This window comes from Malus sylvestris, chromosome 14 (genome assembly GCF_916048215.2).
Source record: "Malus sylvestris chromosome 14, drMalSylv7.2, whole genome shotgun sequence".
Lineage (NCBI taxonomy): Eukaryota > Viridiplantae > Streptophyta > Magnoliopsida > Rosales > Rosaceae > Malus > Malus sylvestris.
The window spans coordinates 10,162,602-10,179,824 of NC_062273.1; the positions used below are offsets into that span (position 1 = coordinate 10,162,602).

At 39.7% G+C, this 17,223-nt stretch overlaps 2 protein-coding genes across 2 annotated transcripts; one reads left to right on the forward strand and one right to left on the reverse strand.

Moving 5' to 3' along the window:
* Positions 1-355: 355 nt before the first annotated feature.
* On the reverse strand, positions 356-12,256 carry LOC126599334 (pyrroline-5-carboxylate reductase-like). Its single transcript, XM_050265698.1, has 7 exons — positions 11,894-12,256; positions 11,757-11,805; positions 11,442-11,533; positions 2,316-2,388; positions 1,405-1,525; positions 1,064-1,169; positions 356-697 (listed from the first exon to the last, which is right to left on the reverse strand). The coding sequence occupies exons 1-7, from the start codon at positions 12,089-12,091 to the stop codon at positions 509-511; spliced, it is 828 nt and encodes a 275-aa protein (XP_050121655.1). The 5' UTR covers positions 12,092-12,256; the 3' UTR covers positions 356-508.
* Positions 12,257-14,871: 2,615 nt separating this feature from the next.
* On the forward strand, positions 14,872-17,223 carry LOC126599012 (uncharacterized). The gene is made up of 3 exons (XM_050265399.1): positions 14,872-15,946; positions 16,616-16,758; positions 16,840-17,223. The coding sequence occupies exons 1-3, from the start codon at positions 14,872-14,874 to the stop codon at positions 17,221-17,223; spliced, it is 1,602 nt and encodes a 533-aa protein (XP_050121356.1).

Genomic DNA, 17,223 nt, shown 5'->3' on the forward strand with positions numbered 1-17,223 from the left:
TACGTAGCTCAAACTAAGCAGGATAAGAATAGTGAAGTGTTTGGTATTAGGTCTCAGACTAAAATATTTTAGAACCAATGTTTTTGTTAATAGGACAACGAAAAATTATGAAACAAATACAACGCCAGATTGAATACAAGATTTTCAAGGCTAACTACCTTTGAAATCAATCATAACTCCTCATTGCTAAATCAATCACAACTCCAAGATGCAACCTTTGAAGTCTCATGGCCAACCCTAGCTTAGTTTAGGCACTACAACCTAGGGTCGGCCATGAAATAACATGTTGGCCGGGAAAAGTCTCAACTCTAATCGCTGACATGAGCTTGAAATTGCATCCGTGGCGCTACGGTAATGAACACAAAACCAATAAGATGAGTTTATTATTACTAATCTTATTTTAGCTCTGGAACGATTTGTTTATCCCCAAGCTATGGAAGAGAACAAAAACTGGTTTTCATTGCGATGACAGGAATACGTGCTGAAATAAGAATGTCACTATCTATGTCTAGCTCTTCGAAAATTCTTGGCTGCGCTTGGCAGCAGCAACGACCGCATTCATCAATATTCCACGGAATCCACCCTTCTCCAGCTCATGAACCCCGGCAATGGTAGTTCCACCAGGTGATGTTACATCATCTTTTAGCTGACCTGGATGCTTCCCAGTATGACAAGCCATAGATGCTGCTCCAAATACCTGGCAAAAGACGCAAAGAATCGGACCTCCCCACAACTCGGAATTGAAGAGAAATAAATCGACAAAATGTTGAGGAATTCACAAATGCACTTCTGATATTCAAGCCACCAACATGAAGATCCAACTCCAAAGGAAATTGAGACTTGGGAGTAATAATATATTTCAGGTTTTCTATACACCTTTGTTGGTAAAGGTTTAACTTTCAAAAGTAACGTGATTACATGTAGCCATATATTTTATGCCCCTTTTGAGGAAACCGAGATCTATACTGTTAGTTTGTGAGAAATAGAGACACATTGTGTGATGGTTTGATGATGCAAATGACTTCTTGAGTACTAAACCAGCAAACAATACAAATAGACTCACAGTTTGAGATGCTAGACCCAATGCAAGTTCTCGAGGTAGACCTGCAGCAACTCCTCCATCTGCCAAAGCCTCTATCGCCAAATATATATATGCAGGACCACTGCCACTGTATGTTAATAAAACGTATTAATCAACCCACAATTTATGAGTCCACCTCTCACGTTATAGGTACAATTATTGGGACAAAGCTTTATGGTTGACGAACCTAAAAACTTCTCTGTAAGCTAGGGTGCCAGGGTACTTTAAAGGCAAAAAAATGACTCTAATTTCAGTAGAAGATAAGTAATGTTTTGCAGTGGTGTAGGGATCAGAATCATTTTATGATAGACAAAGTCACATACCTCAGGCCAGTAACTGCGTCGAAGTATTTTTCATCAGCTTTCCATGTCTTGCCTATTGAACTAAATACTTTAGCTATGAGGTCCCCATCTTGTTCTGTTGCACCTCCTCCCAAGCTCAAAACTATTTCACCAGAAGACAGAGGTGCGTGAAATTTTTCATCCATTATACAAATATTGGCACACCAAATTACAAATAATATGAAAACAAACCAAGGAAAATGCGCATAAGATAGAGGGAGACTTGAGGAATTCTAAAATACATTGACTAAACATAACTAATCAGCATTTCACAAGTCTTGTCACGATCGCATGTCATAGCAGCATGATCTACAGTGGCCAGATATCATATTCCAAGCTTTTATCTAATTAATACTAAAAATATACTTCTCTTCAGTATGCAAAAAGTAGATATTTTATATAGGGACTTCTATAGGCGAGAGAAAGTATTAACATAAAGCTTATATTGGGAGAGTTCTATAGGCGAGAGAGAAAGTATTAACATAAAGCTTATAAAGGGAGAGTTCTATAGGCGAGAGAAAGTATAACATAAAGCTTAGTAAATATTACTTTAGAATGGCTCGCCAAAAAGAAAATATTACTTTAGAAAAAAAAAATCCTACCAACAACATAAACCGCCACTATATCTTAAATTTTTGTTTTTTGTTTTTTTCAAAACGAGCCATTGGCAAGGAATTGATGCACAGAATCCGCTGCTATTGAAGGAATTACCAGCTTTCACTGAAAAGCTGATAACTATATGGACCATATAATTGTATGTTAGCATTGTACATGTTAACTTAAACAAATCAAACTGTAGCAAGCACAGTTTACAGGCCATAAAGAAAACGATTATCATACATTTTTAACATTCAATATGAAAGACTAAAATATTAAAAGGATAACAGAAGTACCTGAAGCTGCTGCACCGACAGCTGAAGGAGTATTTGGCATTACCCTAATAAATCGGCTGTGACCTGCCCATTCCTGAAAAGGATGGAACAATTTTGTTGAAAAAATAGATGAAAAACTGGACGTCAAGAAAGACAGAAAAGGATGTACTCATACAAGTAGGTATTATAGAACTTAGAGAACGGAGGTCAAGAAATAGCAAGAGATAGTGGGTACAATATATTGTAGTTATACGAATTCACATTATTATTTGCAAAGTATAAACTGATAAAATTATTTATTCCAAACAAATTAGATACTTGAAAGCCATTTCCTGGATCACTCCTCCCTGGTAGCATTAAGAGCTTCCAACCCAATAATTATTTAGAGATAAATGGACCAAAACAAATTATTCTGTTCCTGAAATCATAAAAGTAGAAACCCCAAATTACTAAAATGGCTCTAGATATTTCGAAAGTAAAGGGATAAGAAACTTCATTTATCATTACTGTGTAGTCACAATTTGAAGGGTGAAAACAGGTTAAATTTAGGAGTGGCTAACTATTATAAGTGTAGGCAATTGATTCACGTTGTGGAAAGAGAGAAATGCCTTGTCAATATCTCTCAGAGTCAGCAATGTTATTGTAAAAACAGCAACATACTCTTTCTGGTTGTTGGCACATTCAAAAATGGGATTAATGACCATTACACTGTTATTGACACTGACTTGCAAGGAAAGCAAAGGAGGAGAAATACAACAAAGCCTTTTCCCACTAAGTGGGGTTGGCTATGTGAATCCTAGAACGCCATTGCGCTCGGTTTTGTGTCATTGCCGACCTTATTGCCGTCCTATAAAATTTTCCCTTGAGCTTCAGTGGCATACGACGGTCACACAACACACCGGATGCACTCTTCTACTTCATCCATCCCGCTTGTATTCCATATATTCTGTCTTTGATCGGCTTAGGCGAAGACCTTTAGATTCCAACACTTCTCTCCAAAGGTTAAGCTTCGCATTTACCCCTTCCTAAGTTTCATCTATCAACCTTATATCGTCTGCATAAAGCATACACCGAGAAATAACATCTTGAATATGTCCTGTTAACTCATCCATGACCAATGCAAAAAGGTAAGGGCTTAAGGATTGTTGATGCACATAATCAGTGAGGACTTTGGTACAACAGAAAGTATTAAGTTTGTGACCTTCGCTAGATTGCTCCGGTCATTAGTGTGGATACGTATGTAAAAGGATAGAGACAGAAAAGCAAACACAAGATGTACGTGGTTCACCCAGATTGGCTACGTCCACGAAGTAGAGGAGTTCTCATTAATTGTGAAGGGTTTACACAAGTACATAGGTTCAAGCTCTCCTTTAGTGGGTACAAGTGAATGATTTAGTACAAATGGTATTAGGAAATATTTTGGGAGAATGATCTCCTTTTATAGAAGAGAGTTTCTAGCCTTGTTCTGACATTGACACGTGTCGTGTTGTGATTGGTTTCAGATGTTGACACGTGTCGCGCTATGATTAGCTTCTGATGTCGACACGTGTCGCTCTGTGATTGGCCTCCTGGTTGGAGAGGAAGCTCCTCGGTTGGGGACTTGCAAGATCCAAGCCGCTGAGTAATCACGAAACTTCTAAGTACCGAAGTGTGGTATCGTCTTCACTTGCCTTATCTGTCTCATACGCAGATGTGGCATCTTGTCTGGAAATACTCTTCCTCCGTCCAGGGGTGGTATCTTTAACGGGTGGAGTTGCACAAGGTAATGTATCAATTTCACTTGAAGCTTACTTGTAGTTTCAGGCGTGGTCAAGTGCGATACAAACCATGTAGTAGGAATCCCCCAAGTCGCCGATCTAGGGGATCTGCTGAAAGAGGTGACAGACAAGGTAAGCAATCAAAGCTCCAAGCAATCAGTCCCAGATCAGAAGTTTGATTTCGAGTTCCGGCTGATTGTTCTCATTCTCCTTTATCTTGCAGGCAGCATGAAGGATAAAGAGAAGAAAAGGAAAAGAGATGATATGAGATACTTTTGCTTTTGAAGAAGTAACTTTCCACAGGCTTATTCTTGATTTGGACTGGAGGATTTTCTGGTTACCTCTAGAGTATAAAGCCGACTGAAGAATTTGAAGGTCAAAACAAGTCCATCAAATCTAGAGTACATTCAACCCTGCTGATATGGGATACTTTTGCTGTTGACAAAGTAGTGGAAGTATCGGCACGTATTATGTTACGCTTGTCTCCACATGCTTCCTTGTATCCTTCTCACTGGCCCTATCTGTTCCTCAGGCAGATGTGGTATCTTTTCTGGAAGCATAAGATGTTAAAGATGAGTACTCGAGAGCAATGCCAGGTAAGTAATCAGGTAAGGGGTTCCAGGCAGTCAGTTCCTGACTGGAAGTTTGATTCCAAGTGCTGATTGATTGCTCTCTTTCTCCTTGTCTTGCAGGTAAGAACAAGGCCAAAGGAAAAGACAGGGAAAAAGCATGATATGGGATACTTTTGCTTTTAACCTTGATGATATGAGATATTCTTGCTCTGGTGTAGCTTGTTTGCAGAGGTATTATCGGGGGGAAAGAAAGCTGAGTATTTCGAGAGGCTTCGTTGGGAGGGCCCTCTCAGATATGAGGAGGGTTGAGCATTTTTGCAGGTCTGCCTGTTCGTTGAGGATGGAGGTCGACATATATAGGAGTCTCCCTAACAACAAGTAGTAATGCTATTCCTTTACCCTTCTTGGTCATAGCACTGTAGTGGGAGCTGCCCGCTTCACGTGTTTTAACTTTGTTAGAGCACTTTGAAAAAGTGGTATGTGGTATCTGGAAAGCTGATGTTGCGTGTGAAGATTACAGACAAGCTTTATCCAAGGAGATCTGGCTCTCGAAGTTAAGAAAGCGATGCCTCTTCGGTTTTTGAACAAGCGATCCTGTCGGGGATCTGACTCTCGAGATTCGGAGAACGGTGCCTCTTCGATTTTTGAGAAAGCAATCCTGCTGGGAGTCTGGGTCTTGAAATTTGAAGAGTGGTGTCTCTTCGATTTTTGAGAAAGTAATCCTATTGGGAATCTGGCTCTCGATATTCGGAGGGCGGTGCCTCTTCGAATTTGGAGCAAGCAATATTGTTGGAAGTGTTTTCTTGAATGTGAGTAAAGGTTGGGTATTTTTGCTAGTCTACCTTGCCACGGAGCACAGAGGTTGACACACAGGGACTTTCCAATTATCCAACAGTGGTGCTGTTCCTTTACCTTTGTGGGTAATAATATGGTAGCAAAACCTTCAAAATTTATGTATCTAAACTTTGTTAGTACTGTTTCTTTGCTATTCTTTTACCCTTCTTGGTCATAGCGATGTAGTGGGAGCTACAAGCTTCACGTGTCTAAACTTTGTCAGAGATCTTTGGCAAAGTTATCTGTGGTACCCATGAGCTGATGTTGCGTGTGGAAAGTGGATGATTGAACAGTAAGATTCACGTGCTTTCTACTTCACCAGAAATCTTCGACAGATTGCCCGTAATTTCCGCAAAGCTGAGTGTGCATGTGACAGGTGCTAACAAGGTTGAGAAAACAAGTGCCTCTTTGATTTCTGAGATCGGCCCTCGTGGTCTCTGAGCAGCCCAGCTTTTGAGAAAGCAAGCGCCTCTTCGATTTTTGAGATCAGCCCTCGTGATCTTTGAGCAACCCAGCTTTTGAGAAAGCAAACGCCTCTTCGATTTCTGAGATCGGCCCTCGTGATCTCTGAGCAGCCCAGCTTTTGAGAAAGCAAACGCCTCTTCGATTTCTGAGCAGGCGCCTCTTCGATTTCTGAAGCTCCGTTGAGTGCAGATTTTTATAGAGGTTGACATTAAGTTCCAAAGCACACTTGAATCTCCACCAGTAGAAGCTCCCTTCTTGCACTTCTAAGATCTTGATTTGTCCGACCTCTTCTCTCTTCAACACCTTTGAAAATGTCTGGCCCTTCCGACCGTCGTTTTAACTTAAACCTTGGCGAAGAGGCAGTTGCGCCTTCTCCAGACAACATATGGCGCCCATCCTTCTTATCCCCTACTGGTCCTCTTACCGTTGGGGATTTCGTGATGAAGAATGATATGACCGATGCGGTGGTGGCCAAGAACATTCTCACTCCCAAAGATAACAGACTTCTTTCCAAACGATCTGATGAGTTGGCTGTTAAGGATTCTCTGGCTTTCAGTGTTCAATGTGCAGGTTCTGTGTCGAATATGGCCCAACGCCTATTTGCTCGAACCCGCCAAGTTGAATCATTGGCGGCTGAAGTGATGAGTCTCAAGAAGGCTCAAGCATGAGAATAAACAGTTGCACAGGCTCGCACATGACTATGCTACAAACATGAAGAAGAAGCTTGACCAGGTGAAGGAATCTGATGATCAGATTTTACTTGATCATCAGAGGTTTGTGGGTTTGTTCCAAAGGCATTTATTGCCTTCGTCTTCTGGGGCTGTACCGCGTAATGAAGCTCCAAATGATCAGCCTCCGATACCTCTTCCTTCTAGGGTTCTGTCCAGTACTGAGGCTCCGAGTGATCACCCTCCGGTGCCTTCTCTTTCTGGGGCTCTACCGACTACTGAGACTTCTCCTAAGCAACCTTTGTGAAGACCCCGTCTTGCTTGTTTATTTTGACTCATGTATATGTACATATTTGTAACTTATCGGAGATATCAATAAATAAGCTTTGATTCATTTCAACGTATTGTGTTAAATACACCAAAGTCTTCTTCACTAAGTTCTTTGAATTTTTCTTTTGTTGAAGCTTTGTGAGTGAAGCATGTAGGTTGAGGTAGTGTTCCCTTAATTTCTCGAGTGAGGAACACTTCTCAGTTGGAGGCTTGAAAAATCCAAGTCACTGAGTAGGGTCAGCTATATGAATCTTAGAACGCCATTGTGCTCGGTCCTGTGTCATGTCCTCCGTTAGATCCAAGTACTATAAGTCTTTCTTAGAGTCTCTTCTAAAGTTTTCCTAGGTCTTCCTCTACCCCTTCGGCCCTGAACCTCTATCCCGTAGTCTCATCTTCTAACCGGAGCGTCAGTAGGCCTTCTTTGCACATGTCCAAACCACTGTAACCGATTTTCTCTCAGCTTTCCTACAATTTCGGCTACTCCTACTTTACCTCGGATATCCTCATTCCTAATCTTATCCTTTCTCGTGTGCCCACACATCCAACGAAGCATCCTCATCTCCGCTACACCTATTTTGTGTACGTGTTGATGCTTCACCGCCCAACATTCTGTGTCATACAGCATCGCCGGCCTTATTGCCGTCCTATAAAATTTTCCCTTGAGCTTCAGTGGCATACGGCAGTCACACAACACGCCGGATGCACTCTTCCACTTCATCCATCCAGCTTGTATTCTATGGTTTAGATCTCCATCTAATTCTCTGTTTTTTGCAAGATAGATCCTAGGTAGCGAAAGCAGTCGCTCTTTGGTATTTCCTGATCTCCAATCCTCACCCCTAACTCATTTTGGCCTCCATTTGCACTAAACTTGCACTCCATATATTCTGTCTTTGATCGGCTTAGGCAAAGACCTTTAGATTCCAACACTTCTCTCCAAAGGTTAAGCTTCGCATTTACCCCTTCCTGAGTTTCATCTATCAACACTATATCGTCTGCGAAAAGCATACACCAAGGAATATCATCTTGAATATGTCCTGTTAACTCATCCATTACCAACGCAAAAAGGTAAGGACTTAAGGATGAGCCTTGATGTAATCCTACAATTATGGGGAAGCTTTCGGTTTGTCCTTCATGAGTTCTTATAGCAGTCTTTACTCCTTCATACATATCCTTTATAGCTTGGATATATGCTACTCGTACTCCTTTCTTCTCCAAAAACCTCCAGAGAATGTCTCTTGGGACCCTATCATACGCTTTTTCCAAATCTATAAAGACCATATGTAAAATCTTTTTCCCCTCTCTATATCTTTCCATCTTCGTAAGAGATATATTGCCACCATGGTTGAGCGTCCTGGCATGAACCCGAATTGGTTGTTCGAAACGCGTGTCACTTGCCTCAATCTATGCTCAATGACTCTCTCCCAGAGCTTCATTGTATGACTCATTAGCTTAATACCCCTATAGTTCATGCAATTTTGTACGTCGCCCTTATTCTTGTAGATAGTCACCAAAGTGCTCTTCGCCACTCATTTGGCATCTACTTCGTTTTCAAAATCCTATTGAAAAAGTCAGTGAGTCATGCTATACATGTCTCTCCCAAGACTTTCCACACTTCGATTGGTATATCATATGGGCCCACTGCTTTTCTATGCTTCATCTTCTTCAAAGCTACAACCACTTCTTCCTTCCTGATTCAACGATAAAAGGAGTCGTTTCTACACTCTTCTGAGTTACTCAACTCCCCTAAAGATGTACTCCTTTCATGTCCTTCATTGAAAAGATTATGAAAATAACTTCTCCATCTGTCTTTAATCGCGTTCTCTGTAGCAAGAACATTTCCATCCTCATCCTTGATGCACCTCACTTGGTTTAGGTCCCTTGTCTTCTTTTCCCTTGCTCTAGCTAGTTTATAGATATCAAACTCTCCTTCTTTAGTATCTAGTCGCTTATACATATCATCATAAGCCACTAACTTAGCTTCTCTCACAGCTTTCTTCGCCTCTTGCTTCGCTCTTCTATACCTTTTACCATTTTCATCGGTCCTATCCTTGTAGAAGGCTTTACAACATTCCTTCTTAGCCTTCACCTTTGTTTCTACCTCTTCATTCCACCACCAAGATTCCTTTTGGTGTGGAGCAAAGCCCTTGGACTCTCCTAATACCTCTCTTGCTACTTTTCGGATACAGCTAGCCATGGAATCCCACCTTTGGCTAGCTTCCGCCTCTCTATCCCACACGCACTGGGTGATTACTTTCTCTTTGAAAATGGCTTGTTTTTCTCCTTTTAGATTCCATCATCTAGTCCTTGGGCACTTCCAAGTCTTGTTCTTTTTTCTCACTCTTTTGGTATGTACATCCATCGCCAAAAGCGATGTTGATTAGCCAAGCTCTCTCTCAGTATAACTTTGCAATCCTTACAAGTTATACGATCCCCTTTCCTCATTAGAAGAAAATCTATTTGTGTTTTCTAGATCATATGCCATTGCAAAATCCAAGATAACTTCCTCATCCTCGTTTCTCTCCCCAAAACCATGGCCACCATGAAAACCTCCATAGTTGCTTGTCTCCTTGCCCACGTGTCCATTTAAATCTCCTCCTATAAATAACTTCTCCGTCTGAGCAATTCCTTGCACCAAGTCTCCAAGGTCTTCCCAAAATTTCTCCTTCGAACTCGTATCCAACCCTACTTGAGGTCCGTACGCACTAATCACATTGATGAGTTCTTGTCCTATTACAATCTTGATTGCCATGATTCTATCTCCTACCCTCTTGACATCTACAACATCTTGTGTCAAGGTCTTGTCCACGATGATGCCAACACCGTTTCTCGTTCTATTTGTGCCCGAATACCAGAGTTTAAACCCTGAGTTTTCTAGATCCTTTGCCTTAAGACCAACCCACTTAGTTTCTTGTAGGCACATAATATTTATCCTTCTCCTCACCATAACTTCCACTACTTCCATAGATTTTCCCATTAGGGTTCCTATACTCCACGTTCCTAAACGCATTCTACTCTCTTGAACTCTACCCTTTTGTCCTAGCTTCTTCAACCTCCCCCGTCTAATAGGATCAAAGTCCTTCTTTTGTGTGTCCTGTGTAAAGTTGATAGGAGCATATGCTCCCAAACAACTTTGAGTGGAGTCGTTCGAAAAGAAGTTTCTATAGCCCCCTTGCTCATTTAACACTGCATCCGGGTGCCGATGGAGATACAGTGACCCTTGCTCACTTATCACTGTGCTCGAGCCACACAGAGCGCCACTTACGAGTGACGCCCTAGCTTTAGCGCGATTTCGTTCTGGATTCATTTTCATAAGGATTCGACGTAAACTAGGAGAGCCGGCTATCGACTACCTGACGCCCTCCCCCTCCTCCTTTATCCGGGCTTGGGACCGGCAATGTAAGATAAACTTACATAGGCAGAGTTCAAAGGAGGAGAACTACAAGTCCCCAAAATTTAATTCAATAACGGATGATAAGGTGATGACATTTGATGCACACATGATATATTGCTCTTCCGGTTCATCAAATTATAGTGTGTACGTTTTGTTTTATTTATTGCTCTTTCATCCTCTGTATAGTTATCCAAACATTGAGGACTTCACATTTCTCCAAAATAAAAAAGCCCGTCCTACTTTGTTTTCTATGTCTACAATTTGGTGAAGAGTAGCATCATATTTTCCATTCACTTGACACTGCAAGGAAACCAAACGTGGAACAGAACAACAGATATATTCATCTATGGAACTAGACAAAGAAAAGAGCGACTCTTGATGTTCTATGGGAACAAATGTCCTCTTTTACTGTCATCTTCTAATCAGATCCATAGGGCAGAAGCAGAACTAAGAATTCGCTCAGCAGTCAAAAAGATTATATGCATGAAAGACTTACATTAGCCCAGCCCAGCTCTTTCATCCTCCCTTTTCCCCTTCGCAAAAAGTTAATTTCCGACTCTCTACCATTCTGCGACCACACCCTCTGACCCAGCCCTCTCATAGTCACTCTAGAGAGTTGCAAAAGGGCAGAGATGCAAATGAGGGTTGGCCAGTGTTGAATAACAGAGAATAAGGGGAGCTAATTTTACTGGAAGAAGGGGTATGGCTTGCCAATGTGCTTGCAATAATGTGTTAAAAAATAAAGTTATACATGTAATTTTCTTCTATGAAAACAGTTATAACCACACGAACTCTTAGCTATACCTTGCATTGTGTATTTTTCTTGTTTTCGCTTGCCTTTTTGTGCCCGACAACCATGTTAATCTTTTCTTACGTAGTACTAAGAGTAGAGCTTATTCAAAAACTTGGTTACTCTATGTGCAACACTGGAATCAGCAGTTGACACATGTAAAATGCTTAGAAAATGATTTCATTTTCCTTTCGGATTCCTTTCAGAAGCTGAATAGAAAACAATCAAAATTGACACACTAAAATTGGAAGATAGAGGTTCAAAAATGAAATACAGAGTGTTTTTGGCCAATCCATACAGTCAATGTGGATAAAAGTAAGAAGAGTTGTAAGTGAGAGACCTGCAGATCTTTCAATTTGACACCAGCAGCAATTGAAACAAGCAGCTTCTTCCTGGAAAGCAGCGGCCTCAACTGCAAAACTACATCTTTAACTGCACGAAATCAAAACCGCGACGATATCATTATCTAGTAAACAATCACAAAATCACCACCAAGACATTCATGCCCATATACCTCTACAATCAACCCACATTATTTCAATCGTCCAACACCAAAATAAAAAATAAATTAAAAAACCAATATATAAGAACAATCAAATCTTCCAATTAAAATCATTTTTCCAAACAAATCCGAGACGATGGAAAGTGGAAATACCAACTTGAGGTTTGACCGAGAAAATGACGACGTCACTCTCTTCGACCACCTGCAACGACGCAACTTCAGTCACTCGGCCAATTAGATACAGAGAAGTGTAAAAACAGGAAAATGGGAGGGCGGGAAAGGGGTCGAACGTCGTCGTTTTTGGAGAGGAGATGGACTCCGAAGGACTCGAAGGATTGGCGTCGACTGGCGTCAGGGTGGAAGGTAGCGATGCGATTGGGAGGGAGAACGCCCGATCGGACGATTCCTCTGGCGATGCTCTCGGCCATTTTACCAGCTCCGACAAACCCTAGCTTGTATGTTTCCGTCGGGATGGGTACCGCCTCCATGGCTGCAATGCGACGTCGTATCGTTGCAAAGTCCTCTGATTCAGTTTGCTATGTAGAGGCAGAGGCCCGAGGAAGGGAGGGAGAGAGTAGTAGTCAGTCGCGACTGGTTTGCTTCTTTCATTTTTTTATTTTTTTCTCAAACGATACCAACAGAAACAATGGACGTGGTTTAAATTTATTTTAATGGGAATTGAACTTAATATATCTATCTCTCCTATAGGTGAAATAAAATATAATTACACGTAGTATTTAGTGGCGTCCACACGTATTACTTAGTGGCGTCACGGCTAGTTTGTTGTTTGTTTGTTTTGGAATGATCCTCCAACCCAAAACTAAAGGAAATTTGATTTGGTATTGGATTAATGGATTGGATGCCACGTGAAAGCATGGGCATTGGTGGGACGATGATGTGTGACATGTGTTGTTTTGTTTGACGTTGGATTTAAATGTCAAGTATGCTTTTCATCTGACGTGTGAGGAGAGTAAATTGGTTGATTTTCTTTCCTTAATTTTCGTATTTAAAAGTTTTTAATTTCCTTCAGTCTCCCATTTTTATTGAACAATTATCATGGCATGGTTGCTAATTATTAATTTTTCTTCTTGCTATTTAGTAGTACGATCTAATAGTATTCATTTTTACTGGTAAGTAGAAGGTCCTAGGTTCAATTTTCATCAAAGGTAAATTTGAATCACATTACTGCTAGCGCATTGTGAGGTTTAACACACTATCTGACCTCCTTAGTGTAGATGATTTTGTTTGTTAAAAAAATAATTAATAATTAATAATTAAATCATTAGAAAAAACTATTAATTTTTAGTTCTTAATTTCCATCTTTGTATATAGAGGAATTGAAGATGATGGAGAATGCAAGTGGATTGTTAAGAGTATTTACCTTTGCTCTCGAGGTTCAATATACAATTCTCCCCTTTGTGTAATTTAAATGAATGTAATGTAGATTATCCTATTAAAAAAATGGGGAGAGAATAGTAGTAGATTTATAAGAGAAATGTATAGAGAATAAATCAAGTGGGTGAAAGATTCAGTATCAACTCGCCCTCAACCCTTAGATTAATAGGGCAGACCCCACATCTAATAGGTGGGTAGCGCTAGCAAATAACCTTAAAGGTAGATGACTAAACAAAATGATCATCAAATGTCTTAATATTTGAGCATTTCAACTTCTTGTCAACTAATTTTGAGGTGAATACTCCAACTTGACATGGTGTTGGAGCAGAAGATCTACAATTATTTTTGTTATATTTCGTTAAAATAATCAACTTCACATGGCATTCAAATATACATTCGAGCACTAGGCGAGGACTCAAACAATGAGCAACACGTTACAATTTTATGTGAATGGTTAGTTTCCAACATTCAGATAGAGTTTACATCGTATTTGTCACGACACCACAAGCAACCTTACTATGGCTAAAATTAACATGTGGAAAGCGAAGTCATAGGTCAATCTCATGGCTATGCTTAGTCGTAGCAACAATCGCATGCGTCATGCTTGCACAAAATGCACTATACTCAAGCTCATGAATCCCGACAATGGTGGTTCCTCCTAGTGAAGCAACTTGATCTTTCAGTTGACCTCGATGTTTTCCTGTTTTCATTATACCATGGATACTGCTCCATAGAACTTCAGCACAAGACAAGACAGATTGAAATGAGAAACTATAAACCAAAGGCTCAGGTTGTAGGCAAAAACTGTAGCATATCATGAATCTGCCTAACGTTTTTTACTTAAAAAACGGGCTTTGGCAAATAACTGCAACTACTATGATCATGCGGTTTATGACTGCTTATTGTCTATCGAGTTTCCTCCCAGTTCTATTCTTGAATAAAAGTTTGTAACCTGTTTTCTTCATGTGTATTTCCCTTGTTTTAAACTTTTTATTTCCCAAGTGTCAATAGAGTAGCAAGAAACTTAAACCAAAGGCAAATATGTGCTTCTTAGGTGTTCTGGATGCAAATTTTTGTCATCTCTTGATTTGACGAAAATGCATCCGCAAAATAATAACACATTTTATTAAGACCAAAAGTCTCACGCGTCCACGATGAATGGGGGCTTTGGCCGAAGAACACTAGCGGAGCCAATGCGGGGGCATTGGGCTCCCTTGACCCCAATGGATCTATAATTTGTCCCTTTAAATAAAAATTTGACCCCTTTAATAGCACTGCAACAGCAGCTTTGCAGCAGCTCCAGCAACAGAAAGTCACAATAGCAATCTTGATTGCGTGGGCCACATTGCCAAGAAATATTGACCCAAGTTCAAGTTGGGTGACCCAACATGAAACATGTGAGCCCACATGTAACCTCTTCGGCTAACCAGCAACAATATATAAGAAAATAAAAAATAATTTTTAATTAATACTTTTTCTATTTTAACATTCAACAGTTGGTCCACCACAACACATTTGAGGTTTTCTTTTCCGTCTGCTTGCGCGACTCCACCATAGCACCGGCGCCATATCAATTCAAATTTCAAGTTTCTCTGTTCGTCAATTAATCAGGTACCTCCACTCCAAATTTCCAATCATTGGTAATTTTGTTATCTTAGATTTCTTGTGATTTTTAGGGTTTCATTCAATTTCAATTATGAATAACATAAGGATTAGGTCTAAGAGTAATTCCAGTTTAGAATTAGGTCTGAGATGGGCATAGTATCATCCTCGTATATCCATTTATAACATCGGGCATGAAAAAAGTTCTTGAATGTAGTATAATTTAGTTATATTATGTTGTTGACTCTTTTTGGTATTATTTAAAACAGTTATGGATAGGTATTTTAAGAGAAAATCAACCGAAGATAACATCTCACCCTCTACAACGGATATTCCTGAAAGTTCAAATGAAAATAACATAGAAAGTATACTGGAAAATCTTCCAAGAGATCTTGGGCTTCGACTCCGGATATCAGAATATGATCCAAATATTAGAGATCAGGTTCGAAGAGCTTATTTACAAAGGGAATTGGTTCAACCTCGAACCCATCAATTTCCATATACTTCATTTGCAGGAGTACAACGCCGTTTCAATCCGAAATGGTTCGATGACTTTCCTACTTGGTTGGAGTATAGCATATCCAAAAATGTTGTTTTTTGTCGAAGTTGTTATCTCTTCAAGCTAGAGATTCCAGACCAAGCAAGTAATGACAATTTTACTAGTAAAGGTTTTCATAATTGGAAGAAAAAATGTCGACTTCGAGTTCATGTTGGAGGCCCTAATAGTGCTCACAACCAAGCTTTACTTCATTGTGAAGCTTTAATGAATCAGAATCAACATATTCAAACAATTGTTCACAAGCAGTTGGATCAAGCACGTATTGATTATCGCACTCGTTTGAATGCATCACTTGATTGCATTCGCTTTTTATTGCAACAAGGTTTTGTTTTTCGCGGTCATGATGAAAGTGAAGATTCAAGCAATAAGGGTAATTTTCTTGAGCTTTTGAAGTTTCTCGCAGATCATGATGAGGGTATTAAAGATGTGGTGTTTAAAAATGCTCCTGAAAATCTCAAGTTAACATCACCTGATATTCAAAAAGATCTTGTGTATGCAGCAGCATGTGAAACCACTAATGCTATCATATTTGATATTGGTGATGATGCTTTCTTTTCTGTTTTGGTTGATGAATCGCGTGATATATCAGTCAAGGAGCAAATGGCAATTGTACTTCGCTATGTGAATACCAACGGACAAGTAGTTGAAAGATTTGTGGGCATAAAGCATGTTCCTAATACCACTGCTATTTCACTTAAAGAGGCAATTGATCAATTATTCTCTATAAACGGATTAAGCATATCTAGATTGCGTGGACAAGGTTATGATGGGGCTAGCAATATGCAAGGTGAGTTTAATGGCCTTAAGACACTTATTTTGAAAGAAAATGAAAGTGCATTTTATATTCATTGCTTTGCACATCAACTTCAACTTGCTCTTGTAGCCGTGGCGAAAAATCATATTCAAATTGGCTCTTTTTTCTGCTTGGTTAATAATGTCGTTACTATTGTCGGAGCATCATGTAAACGTCGAGACATGGTTAGAGAAAGACAACAAACCAAAGTTATGGAAGCTATTCAAAATTATGAGCTTCCAAGTGGGCAAGGCTTGAACCAAGAAACTAGTCTTAAACGTGCAAGTGATACACGTTGGGGCTCACACTATGGTACCTTGGTAAGCTTGGTTAATATGTTTTCTTCTGTAATTGAGGTGCTTGAGATGATTGTAGATGATGGTGTGAGTCTTGATCAAAGATGATTGTTGTTGAATCTTTTGCAATCTTTTGATTTTGTCTCTAGTCTCTTTTTGATGAAAGAAATATTGGGAATCACAAATGTGTTGTCACATGCATAAAAGAAAGATCTCGATATAGTGAGTGCTATGGCTTTTGTCAAAGCATGTAAGCAACAACTACAAGCGATGAGGGATAATGGATGAGATGCTTGGCTTGATAAAGTTTCTTCTTTTTGTGGCAAGCATGATATTGATATTCCTGATATGAATGACATTTTTGTAGCTCGAGGGAGGTCACGACGTAGAGTTGAAAAATTGACAAACCTTCATCACTACCGTGTTGATCTCTTTATTGATGTTATTGATAAGCAACTTCAAGAGTTGAACAATCGTTTTAATAAGACAAGTACAGAGTTGCTTCTTTGTGTTGCATGCTTAAGCCCAGATGACTCATTCTCAGCTTTTGACATTGAAAAGTTAGTTTGACTTGCTGAATTTTATCCAAAGGATTTTTCTGATATGGAGCTCACACTTCTTGAAGATGAACTGAAGAATTATATATTTGATATGCGTTTGCATAATGAATTTTCTGCGTTGAAAGGAATTAATAACCTTGCACAGAAGTTGGTGGAGACAAAGAGGGATAGACAGTATCCCCTGATGTACTTGCTAGTGAAATTAGCATTGATTTTACCTATTGCGACTGCTTCAGTTAAAAGAGCTTTTTCGGTGATGAAAATTGTGAAGAATCCACATCGTAATAGGATGGGTGATCAATGGTTGAATGATAGTTTGGTTGTGTACATTGAGAAAGATGTATATGATTCTATTAGTAATGATGTTGTAATACGACGTTTCCAAAATATGAGAACACGTCGTGGACAATTATGA

Excerpts from the sequence above, each read along its gene's own strand:
- LOC126599012 (XM_050265399.1), top strand. The coding sequence starts at position 14,872 with ATGGATAGGTATTTTAAGAGAAAATCAACCGAAGATAACATCTCACCC. Across the intron at positions 15,947-16,615 it reads TGGGGCTAGCAATATGCAAG|CTCGAGGGAGGTCACGACGT; the intron begins GTGAGTTTAATG and ends ACATTTTTGTAG. Across the intron at positions 16,759-16,839 it reads GTACAGAGTTGCTTCTTTGT|GATTTTTCTGATATGGAGCT; the intron begins GTTGCATGCTTA and ends TTTTATCCAAAG.
- LOC126599334 (XM_050265698.1), bottom strand. The coding sequence starts at position 12,091 with ATGGAGGCGGTACCCATCCCGACGGAAACATACAAGCTAGGGTTTGTC. Across the intron at positions 11,534-11,756 it reads CTCGGTCAAACCTCAAGTTG|TTAAAGATGTAGTTTTGCAG; the intron begins GTATTTCCACTT and ends GATTTCGTGCAG. Across the intron at positions 2,389-11,441 it reads TCAAATTGAAAGATCTGCAG|GAATGGGCAGGTCACAGCCG; the intron begins GTCTCTCACTTA and ends CATCCTTTTCAG.